Here is a 12548-nt window from a genome sequence, read left to right as displayed (position 1 = left end):
GTCATGAATCAGCTTCCTATCCTGAAAAAATAAATAAGAGGATTGATATTTACATAGTTTCAAATAACTAAAGAGAAAATAACCAGTTCTCTAAGTTTTTAACTAGTTTCAAATTGATCATGTTCCACGATGCAACCCTCAACCCCAAGGGGATTTCGTTTAGATTGAATTTTTTTCATTATATAAGACTGTTTTAATGGGTTTTTTTCTTTTATTTAGTTTTATTGTTTTATGCATTCTATCATGTTATGCTTATGGTTGGGATTTCTTTTTTTTTTTACATAAAGAAAATTATAGTATGGTCAGAATTATTCATGTGTATCTTCGGATACAGGAACTACTCTAACCTAAATTTAAGTGAGTTTCATTTCCAGGAGAGCCCTCATGACATTCTATATGTACTACTTCAAAGAACACTGACAAAACATGATAGACCTTCTTAACTTTAAGGAAGCACTTTTAATTTCTTCACTGGAATATTTATTTTCTCATTTTCTTTAATGATAGTATTAAAAAAACTCTAAAATTTAAATTTAAAACTGCATGCTTTTATTTAAGGAATTTAAACAAATAGAAATTAGATTTTTAATGACAAATGACATCATTTTGGAAGCAAATATTTAACATCATTTAACAGTACTAATATATGGTTTAAAAACTCACTTTTGAAACATTTAATTTCTGTGTCCTCAGTTAATTTCACAGGGCTTCATCAAAAGACAATTTTTTAAAGAAATCAGAAATTGTTTCCTTAATACACAAAAAGACTCTTTGTGTCACTGTCCTTTGAAAGAATGATACTACTTTTAAATTAGATCTCCTTTTGCTCTCCCCACTTTACCCACTCCTTCATCTCACCCAAGGCTTTGAGTAATTTCTTCATCTCAGCAAAAGAGGCAAAGGCTAAAATTAGCAGTCTCTGGACCCTCAGGAATAGCCACTGTGCAACAACAGCTGAGATTCCTGATTAGCATTATGTCTGATTAAAAAAAAAAAAAAAAGGTACCAAAGCAAAACAAAGAAACAAGAAAACAAAACAAAAAAGCAAAATCTATCTAGGCCATCTTTTCACTTTTCTTTATTTCATGAGAGAAGCATTTAACACATTCGTTTTGATAAGTGGTAAGGAAGTGCTAATGAAGCTCTTGTCATTGAAAAAGAATCTGTCATATCATTATCACTAATAAACTTCAACTTTTATAATATGTAACAACTTAGTAATTTTATTGTTTTATGAAATAATCTTCATACAAGGTGTTTAGACCAAATTATTTTTTTGCCCTCTATACAGAGCATTACCAACTGCTCTTATCAAGAGAAAATTGTTTCTTGTGTTCAAAATCCAGATTATCACTCTTAATTACACCTAAAGCCAGAAAATAGCCATGCACATGAAATCTGTTTCTGAACTACTATTTCCACTAAATAAGATTTTAAGAAAGGTCCTATATTGTGATTTTTTTCCCCATTATATCTGTGATGAGAAAATATGAAGATGGAACTTTAACCCCCTAAAGACAAAGTCTCAGCATCCAATTTACCTGACAAGATTTTCATTGTCTCCAGTTCCCTTGCAAGTTGCACATTCAGTTCGTAAATCTTCAGCCTTAGGCTTCTTTTGTAACACAGACTGCCTCTGCCTTCTCTCTCTAGGAATTCTTTCCTGCCATACAAGGGAAAACAAAACAAAACATAAAAATCAGGATATGGGGGAAAAAGAAATAATTTAAGAAGAAAGTTTCTCAAAATTTAGATTGTGTAAAAAATGCTTAACTTATTCCAACCTCATGTTTTTCTTCCTCAGGAATGAAGCTTCGCTTTCGTCCTCTGGTTCTCTAAGGGAAAAAAAAAAAAAATCCACAAAAAATTCTAATGTTTAATTTAATAATAAAAATAAATATTCTCTGTTAAATGTTACTGCTTAAGTTAAGCACTTGGAAAATTAGTATTTCTAGTTAATACTGTATTGCTCTAGTGCACTGTTAAAATTTATGTCACAAGAGACAAAAACATGACAAATTAAATGCACTTTATAAGCACTTTACTTTTAAATTACACAACTATCTGATAAGAAAAATAAATTCTTCAAAATCAACTGGAATGACTTCTCGATACTTCGCACATGTCACACAACTATGATTCATCCAGAGCATTTAAACCTTCAGAACTTACATGACTTTTATAGCCGAAATGCTAAACCTGGGCTCATACTACTTCTAATACTCTTGTGTGTGTGCAGAGTACATACATGTTTGTATAACATAACCAATCAATTTTTAACTGCCATCAAAAAGTGGGAGTAATAGATCTCAGATGTCCCCAAATCCTAGATGAAATAAAACTAACTAAAACTCGGGTTCCATGCCAAGAATGGAGCTTACTGAAAAAATTTTTAAAAATTTAAAAAAAGAAAAAGAAAAACTAACTAAAACATGGTATAAATGAATTATTTTAAACTTAATTAGTTGAAATTTTATATCCTATATTTCAGAACACATTTACCATTAGAATGATGACATCTAAATGTTAAAAGTAATTACAATAATAGTATTGCATCCAATATGTTCAAAATCTCTACCCACATTGCACAGCCTCTTATAGATTTATAAGCCCCATGTGCAGACCATAGTTCTTTAGAGACTGAAAGAGAAAGAAGGCACCATTCCCACAAATTCTTTTGTCTGCTAATATCAAGGAACATTCCCAAATTAGAATAGGTACCAAATAATCCTAAACAGAACTGATAGCCAGTATAAGAACCCTGATGTTTTCTTAAATTACTGTCATCTCAATTCTTCAAAATACTGACTCCTTTGTTATTTAATATCATGGCTAATTGCATACTGTTTAGCCTGGCCAAAGATAACCAACAGTTAACTAAATTAGTCATTCAAAAGAAGTAATTTTATAAACAACATATTCATTTACATTTGTATTGCTAGTCAGTATGTTCTAATTACATTATGGAAAAGTTGGAAAAAGTAAGGCTATACTAAGAAAAGGCTTTAAATGCAGGCCCTATATATGTCTATTCTTCTAAAAAACAGCACTGAGCCTTGCTCCTCAAAATACCAACATAGCTCCTAAGCACTGGCATGCCCTGGGAGCTTGTCAGAAAAGTCGAAGCTCATGCTCACTTCACCATACTGAATCAGAATCTGCCTTTTAACAAGATCTGCAAGTAAATTATACATATATTAAAGTCTGAGAACATCAGTGTAGAACAGCCCTTAATATTGACAACACTTATCCAAGTTCTACCTAAAACCTTGAAGCTAGCTCTTTACATATTCATCCTCCCCTTCCGTGACATTCCTGTCCTTTATACTTCAACATCTGTCCTCCAAAACAATTCACTGTAAAAACTGGTAAGAACCATGTCATACTCATCTTTCTAGACCCAATTAATCTTAAAACAATATGTATTAGATAAAAGCTCAATAAATTTGTTTTAATAAAATAAGTGGTTAGATTAAAACTCATAAATAATTATACTAGATAATGCAAATGATAAAACAACTGACAAAATGGATAAATTATTATTCCCTTCTCCAGTAATCTATTTTAAATTTGCATAATTTATGCACAAGGGCATTTCAATGAGCTGATCCAAATAACCACTACCAAAGGGAAAATATTCGGGGCACCCAGCTGGAAGAGGCTGTGACTCTTGATCTTACAGTCATTAGTTCGAGCCCCATGCTGGATGCAGAGGTTACTTAAATAAATAAAACTTTATGAAAAATAAAAAAGGGAAAATATTGAAATGACTCCTATCAGTTCTACAAACATCTAAGAATGCTCATGAAGCTTCACACATTTCCATATTTCTCTTCATTCAACCCATCTTTAGGTAATGAAGTAGCAATTCAGTTTTCTACTTTAGTAATAAACTACTACTTGTAGTTGGGTTGGCTTTTTTTTTTTCATAGAAGTCAACTATTGCTAGTTTTTAAAAATTATAGACCCATTGAATTAATTTTTAAAGTACATATATGTTTATTTTTGAACTACTTTATCTAGCAGCAAACTATAACTAACTTTTGAATCACCCAATCATTGAATTAATTTTTGAAATACATGTGAATCCTCTAAGTTCATGTTTTCAATTCTTTTGAAGATATGAAATAATTGGGGGAGGGAAGGGAGAGAGAAAGACAGGAGAAAGGAGGGGCAGAGGGAGAGAGAAAATCTTTTTTTTTTTTATATATATTTTATTAATTTATTTGACAGAGAGAGAAAGATCACAAGTAGGCAGAAAGACAGGGAGAGAGAAAGGGGGAAGCAGGCTCCCTGCCCAGGAGAGAGCCTGATGCGGGGCTCAAAACCTAGGACCCTGAGATCATGACCTGAGCCCAAGGCAGAGGCTTAACCCACTGAGCCACCCAGGTGCCCAGAGAGAAAATCTTAATCTTAAAAAAGCTCTATGCCCAGCAAGTAGCTTGACATGGGGCTCAATCTCACAACCCTGAGATCATGACCTAAGCTGAAATCACAACCCTGAGCTTGCTTAACTGACTGAGCCACTCAGGTGCTCCCAATAATTTACCATTTCTTTAAATTTTTTTTAAAGATTTTATTTATTTACCTAACAGAGAGAGTGATCACAAGTAGGCAGAGAGAGGGAGGGGAAGCAGGCTCCCCGCTGAGCATTTCTTATTAATACTTTAAACCTTTAAACCTCTGGTATGATTCCATTATTGGAAGTTTTTAGTATCCATACTGTTATTAGTATCACAGAGCATAATGTCAATAAGTGATACTATCACACAATGATGTAGTCACATTTCTCTATAAATTTCTTCTATCTATATGTCTTATTAAAGTGCTATTTTTTTTAAGATTTTATTTATTTGTCAAAGAGAGAGAGAGAGAGAGAGCGCACAGGCAGACAGAGCAGCAGGCAGAGGCAGAGGGAGAAGCAGGCTCCCTGCCGAGCAAGGATCCCGATGTGGGACTCGATCCCAGGACGCTGCGATCATACCTGAGCCAAAGGCAGCCGCTTAACCAACTGAGCCACCCAGGTGTTCCTAAAGTGCTATTTTTAAAGTGAATATATTTATAATATATAAAATAGTAACTTTAAATTAAGTACACTTATTATCAAATGTAATCACTGATGTGTTCCTGTGGTAATTTTAAAGAACTAAACAACTTCCAGCCAGAAAAACAGAGGTGTTACAAGCAATATGAAATTATAGCACCTCAGAGCTCTGAAAAAGCAGCCCAAGGAAGTGACCTGATTATCACACAGCTGGTAACTGACAGAAGTAAAATGCAAACCCAGGTATCTGGACTCTGATTTCAGTGACTTTTCTTGCCTGCCAAATCCAAGGTTAATAGTATAATCCAAGCAGAAATGAGTAAAATTATTATGAGAAGGCAAATCTCTTATTCTGATTTGAATATGTAAATGAACTATAACACTGTGATGTCTAAAGGAAGAATTCATCTATTTTGAAACAAGTAGAGACTTTTACCCATAAAGAGGAGTCCTCAATACCTTCAACTGACACTATATTCCACCCAATTTGGTACTCTATATAGTACAATGACTAACATGATCCATTACCAAAGTAAATTACAGCAAGTTTCTTCTTTGGCACTTATCACACCAGTAATATTAAAGGAAAGGAAAGGAAAGGAAAGGAAGAAAGAGAAAGAAGGGAGGGAGGGAGCAAAGGAGGGAAGGAGGGAGAAGGAGGAAAGGAAGAAAAGAAGAGAAGAGAAAAGAAAAGAAAAAGTAAAGAGAAAACAGGCTTTAATCCAAACACAACTTTTCATAAATAGCAAGTCCTCCAACCAGGAAAATACTGACAGTTCTGGGTTTTCTTTCTTTTCTTTTCTTTCTTTCTTTCTTTTCCTTCCTTCCTTCCTTCCTTCCTTCCTTTCTTCTTCCCTACCTTTAATAAAGTGGCAGCAGCTTTAAGTGTAAGATTCATGACTGCCTACAATCACAAGAGACAAGATATCTTAAACATGGTCTCCCTGAAAGAATCAGAAAATGTTAAGAGGAATTAAAGGATGGAGAAATGATGCAAAAAGGAATAACAAAAACATGTTTGGCTAATCCAACAAATTTCAATTATCCAAAAGCCTGCCCCATCTTAGATATATAGAAGTATTCATAAGTGGGTGGTCATTTCATGATATACATGAGGCTGACACTATTTTAGGAGCAAAAAATAAATAAAGAAAGAAAAAGCAAGCAAGCAAGCAAGTAGCCGGGTAAAAATAGCATGTGGAAAAAGGAAGAATTCATTTATCAAGTATATGCTTTAGAACTTAACACAGATATATTGCCTCAAAGTTCCAAATGACTGAGGGTTCAATTGCATGTTGTGCTTTATTTTGTAATTATCAAGGTATTAAGAGTAAATGAAAGTTTGAAACTCACTCCAAAACTTGATGTATTTCTATTGTTTTTCTGTGTTGTTATTTTGTAAGAATTTTATTTGCCTAAGGAATAAGGACATCCTGAGTTGCATAGATCACCTGGCTCTTTATCTGCCTATGGTAGATTTTTTTGAAAACAGAAGGTCATAAAATAACCACAAAGAGAGTAGCATGGTATTACAGACAATATATATATAACTTAAAAAGGAATAAGTATTTTTAGCTACTAAGCATCATTTCAATAGTCTATTCATCTGAAACAAATAATTAAATGTTTCAATAACTTCACTCATTTGGACTAGAAAACCTGTAACAAATTTTAATTAATTCTTTAGTGCTGGGGTTATTTTAATGTTAGATGCATGATGATTTTCCCAAGGTTAGAATGATTCATTTGACAAATGAACTAAATTTAAAACTAAAAAACAGTGCCTCAACATCTTTGATATCACTAAGATGGGTTTCACATATTCACTGTGTATTGTTTTCTCTAAATTTAAAATGGATCTTTTTTATGACAGTTAATAAATAAACTATATGTGGTTAGCAGAAACACAGAATGCCTCTCTGTGTAATTTCTATACAAAAAAAGGACAAAATGCTCATGAATAGAATTCCAAATTCAATGTTAATTAGGACAATTAGGTCAAACCTTGAAAACCTGTGAAGCTAAAATTCAGATTTATGCCGAGGAATAAATGCCAACAGCTGTGCAGCAGTTACACAAAAATCCTACAGTATAACTTATTTTTAATTTTTCAATGTTATATAACATAAAATTCCTTAAAAAAAAACAAGTATATTGGGGCGCCTGGGTGGCTCAGTGGGTTAAGCCGCTGCCTTCAGCTCAGGTCATGATCTCAGGGTCCTGGGATCGAGCCCCGCATCGGGCTCTCTGCTCATCAGGGAGCCTGCTTCCTCCTCTCTCTCTACCTGCCTCTCTGCCTGCTTGTGATCTCTCTCTGTCAAATAAATAAATAAAATCTTAAAAAAAAAAAAAAACAAGTATATGTTTTCCAATTATTAAAAAATATATTGAACACACTCATATATTAAAGCTCATAAAATATTTAAAATAAAATGTTATACATATAAACAAAGTGTGAATAAAGCACCATCTGTTTCTATTGGCTACTGGCATATAACAGATGAAATGGTGATCACCAAAAGAGAGTGCTTTCTTTTCTTGTCAACTGGCTGTAGAGTTTATTTTTTATCTAATTTAATTTATATTAACAGGGTTAGGAAAATACACTGAAGAATCAAATCATGACCAACTTTTCTTAACACTCTAAATTAAAACAACCACAAGCCTAAAAGTAAAAAACAAATTATACATTTTACATATTAATAAATATTCCTATAAAACCCTTCTCACAAATAATGGTATATTCGAAATAAGTAAAATCCTGAAGCTCTGCCTATTCTGTTTTCCTTATTCCACACTCCAGGAAGTAAATAAAATGATAGATTTCCAAGAGGCAAAGGCACAGCAGGAGCCTTTAGGCTCTGAATAGAATTATTTGAGTTAAGGATACCCATAGTAAATCTCTTCTAAGTGAGCCAAAGTGAGTTAAATATAGTCAAGTTCACCACAAAAATTTTTGCCAGGGTTTCTTTTAAGGATCTATAACAAACAGAGGTTACATAATCTGTTTAGTACCTCAGAGGTCACCTTGAGTCTAATAACAGAGTCTAATAACAGACTCTGATATCTAAAGCCTCCATGTATAACTTTCTTCCCAGAACTGCAATAATTTAATTTAAAAAGTATAAAGATAACAAGTAAGTTAAGAAACAATGCACAGTAACCTTTAGTCATTTCAATAGGGCCGAGTACAAACATTTCTATGTTTTCCCTAAACTAGAACCAAAAATTATACATACACACAGACATACACATACACACAAAACATACTCTAGTTTCTTGAAGTCTCAGAGGACTTAGGTTCTGACTTTGTTAAACAGTCCTCTATTTTGCATGTGTAAAATTAGTTTACAAACAAATGTAATGGAAGTAAACTCTTAGGATATTTGATTATCTCTCAAATTAAGAATGCCACTTGGAACAGGCTATTGACTTAATACTGTTAAGTTAGATGGAAAACAGTTTAACCATGTGTTTAAGCGTTTTTTCAAAGTAATGATCTATAACAACAGGTCCATCCTGAAAAGACAATATGGTTTTAGTCAAAGCTGCTAAAAGGTATTTTGACTTTTTATTGCATTTATTTTCCAAAAAAGGAGATCTGTAACACAAAATAAAATGTATGAGATAGGAAAAAAGATGTACAACTTCAAAGAGAGTAGAAGATGATGCATGTGTATAAAAGACTATGAGAAGATAGATTCCAATAAGTCCTTTGGCACTTGTATAAAAGATGAAAAGTCACCAGATAACAAAGTGTAAAGAAAACGAAAAGAAAATCTGAAAGCTTTCAAGTTACATTAAAGTCATTAGAAAATATGCCAAAAAGTACAAACATCAATTTTAAAGTAACTTCAAAAGGGACACAGGTAAGCTAATTTATATTTTCTTCAAAAGTAATTACTTGCATAAAAGCAAGTGAAAAGTTTCCAAAGAAAAAATAATGCAGAGAAAATGTCTAAATAACAAGACATTTACACAAAAGTATCCCGGGCTGCCTTTAAGTAATTCTATAGTTTTGCCAATGAAATATGATGAATATATAAAGTGAAAAGGACCAATTCCCTTCCTAACAATAAGAAGCTAGAAAAAAGACTCTTCCAAAGTATACTAGCTTCAGATGTATAGCCACAATGAAAGACGGAAAGAACTGTGAAATACTAAGTACCTGCTGTGAACCAAGCCTGTGAAAGGTAACAGACATATAGCAGTTAACAGGACAGTTCCTATCCACCTGGGAGTTCATGTCTGTGAGTCCACTGATACCAAACAAATAATTACATTCATAATTATTTATAAATATGTTAAGTGCAAACCAAGGTAAAGCATAAAAATAAAATCATGTAATACTCAGATCTTTCAAAATCTCAACTACAGTCAAAAGTGTTCTTAAATTTAGGCATAAGTCATTTTTAATACTATTAATAAGGCTATAAAACTCAACATTCACCTTAAAGATGGGTATAGAGAAAATGCCTAACAGCAACAAAAATTCTCAAAAAACACATTTAACTGGCTACTCTCGGGCAGGAATAGAAAAAAAAGGAATTCAGAATGGCAAGAGGATGAAAGAATCAAGGATGATAGCAAAAGCATTACTAAAATGACTAAGCACAGGATACAAGTAAGATACTGGAATTTTAAGTGAAGGCAAGAGGTATGCGAGTAACTATACTGCTCGATAATAGTGACAATAAGATGGCTATTAGACTAGGAATATAAAGAAGGATCCATGACATACTGAGGTCAAAGGAATTGTGGTTAAATCACGGTTATTTCACATACATCTTAAAATTAAGTATTGGTTCATACAGTCCCTTCTCTTTACCCAATTTGGAAAACTCTTCATAAAATATTCCTGATGACTTCAACTATTCCACAGAATGAGGCAGCATGTTTCATAGTAAGACAATTCTAACTGTTGGTCCAGTTTTACTGTCTGAACTCAACCTAGCATTCATGTAACAGAAGTTTAAGTATTTAAAAATAAATAGCCAGGTCTCTATTATGTAAAGGGTATCTGTTCATTGATTAAAAAAACAACATACAAAAAATTTAATTCCAATTGTGATAAGGACAGTGAAAGAAAATAGTGCTATGGCAATTTTTTTCTTTTAAGATTTTGAGAGGGAGGGAAGGAGAGAGAGGAAAAGAGAGAGAGAGCACATACATGAGCAAGGGGAGGGAGGAGATTCCCCACTGAGCAGGAAGCCCTATGTGGGCTCCCTTCCAGGGCCCTGGGATCATGACTTGAGCCAAAGGCAGATGCTTAATGACTGAGCCACCCAGGCACCCCAGCAATAATCTTTCAATTATTCCCTAGAGCACCTTTCTGGAATTTCATCATATTATCACATTAGGTTTTTCTTGCTTAGTTCATACAAACTAAAATTAAGGATGTGGGCGATAATAATAGAGGATTACTTAAAGCTTTACCAACAGATGTGTAATCTCAGTCATTTTTCATTTGTTTAACAGTCCAACTAGAAGCATCACTTTAGCATTGTTACATGGCACACATAAAAGAGTGGGAAAAGGAGCTGCATCATTTTTTTTCTTTTTAAAATATAATCAGAGTCATTAGTCAGTGAAGAAATACAAATCAATCAAAATGAGATACTACTTTACACCCACTAGGATTACTGTATCAGAAGGACAGGTAATAACAAATGTTGGTGAGTATTTAGAAAAACTTGGGTCCTCACACACTGCTGGTGAGAACAGAAAATTATATGGCCAGTTTAAAAAACAGTCTAGCAGTTTCTCAAATGCTAAAATTAGAGTTATCACAAGACCCAGCAATTCCACTCCTAGGTATACAACCAAGATAAGTGAAAAACTCACATTCACACAAAAGCTTGTACATGAATATCCACAGCAGCATGATTTGTAACAGCCATAAGGTGAAAAAAAAACAAAAACAAAAACAAGCCCACAAATGTTCATCATGTGACAGATGAATGGATGAATTTTAAGATCTGGTATAGCCATAAAATGGAGTATCAGAAGAAATGAAATACAAATATTAGAAGAAATGAAGTACTGATAAATGCCCCAATATGAATAAATCCTAAAAATATTATGCTAGGTAAAAAAATATCAGAAGAAATGAAGTACTGATAAATGCCATAATATGAATAAATCCTGAAAATATTATGCTAGGTAAAAAAAATTCCAGTCAAAAAACATCACATATTATTCCATTTTTAAAAATATTTTACTTATTTGAGAGAGAAAGAATGTGCATGCACAGAGGGAGAGGGAGAAGTAGACTTCCCGCTGAGTGGAGAGCCGGATGTGGGGCTGGATCCCAGAACCCTGAGATCATGACCTGACCTGAAAGAAGATGCTTAACTGACTGAACCACCCAGGCACCACCATATTATTCCATTATGGTATGTCCAAAACAGGCAAATATACAGTGATAGAAAGTAAATTAGTAGTTGCCATGGCCTGAGGCTGGGAGAGGGGAGAATGGAGTCACTGCTGATGGGTATAGGGATTTTGTTGGGAATTTGGGGCAGGGCACAGCAATAAAAATGTTCTGAAAGCAGCTGTGGTAATGGCTATACAACCCTATGAATTTACTAAAAACCACTATATTATACAACTTTAAATGAGTGAATTACATGGTATGTGAATTATATCTCAATAAAGCTGTTATAAAAAATCATCAGCCATTAAGCTGATCAAGTTAATTTTTTTTTAAAGATTTTATTTATTTATTTGACAGAGAGAAATCACAAGCAGGCAGAGAGGCAGGCAGAGAGAGAGGAGGAAGCAGGCTCCCTGCTGAGCAGAGAGCCCGATGTGGGGCTCGAACCCAGGACCTGGGATCATGACCTGAGCCGAAGGCAGCGGTTTAACCCACTGAGCCACCCAGGCGCCCCAAGTTAATTTTAATTGTAGCAAACTTTAAAGAAAAATGAACCAATTTTCCATTACCACATAAATGATTAGTTTCTATATTTAACTTACACTTAAATAAAACTAAAATGCCTTTCAAAATTATTTCAACATCGATCACTATTAATCACTATAAACTATTAATCACTATAAAACTCACCCCCCACTGAGTATTTTACACAATTTAATGATATAAAACATTTGTGTATGAATAAACTACTGTACCACTGGAACTTTCCAAAAATATGAAGGAATGTGCCATTCGTTTCCAACATGCGTGGCTTCAAGTAAAAAAATAAAGTATTATAAATCATTGTCCCATTTTTATTTTAAATGTGAAAAGAAATGTACAAATTACTTTATATTAGTTTCTATTACTGCTGTTAACAAATTATCATAAACTCAGTGGCTTAAAACAAAACAAATCACTATCTTACAGTTCTGACATGGGTGTCACTGGGTTAAAATTAAGGTGCTGGCAGGGCTGCATTTCTTTAAGGGGGCTCTAAAGTGAGAATCAGTTTACTTGCCTTTTCTATCTTCTAGAGGGTGCCAACATTGCTTTCTCGTGGTCCCCTTCCTTCCATTTTCCAAGAAA

The 12548-nt window shown here is 33.6% G+C and overlaps 1 protein-coding gene across 7 annotated transcripts in view; it reads right to left on the bottom strand.

Annotated features, from left to right (window-relative positions):
• PHF14 (PHD finger protein 14) overlaps positions 1 to 12548 on the bottom strand; it is a 236083-nt gene that overhangs the window by 141720 nt on the left and 81815 nt on the right. For 6 of the 7 annotated variants that reach the window (XM_047694282.1, XM_047694283.1, XM_047694284.1 and 3 more), the window contains exons 15-16: positions 1785 to 1835; positions 1542 to 1663 (exon numbers count right to left, since the gene is read on the bottom strand). In XM_047694282.1, the coding sequence (XP_047550238.1) occupies positions 1542 to 1663; positions 1785 to 1835 (173 nt within the window). Of the gene's footprint in view, positions 1 to 912; positions 980 to 1541; positions 1664 to 1784; positions 1836 to 12548 lie in introns of those variants that run through there. The other variant, XM_047694288.1, reaches the window with a different exon arrangement.

The sequence above is a fragment of the Lutra lutra genome, chromosome 11, assembly GCF_902655055.1.
Source record: "Lutra lutra chromosome 11, mLutLut1.2, whole genome shotgun sequence".
NCBI classification, from domain to species: Eukaryota; Metazoa; Chordata; class Mammalia; order Carnivora; family Mustelidae; genus Lutra; species Lutra lutra.
This window is presented reverse-complemented; position numbering and strand designations above follow the sequence as displayed.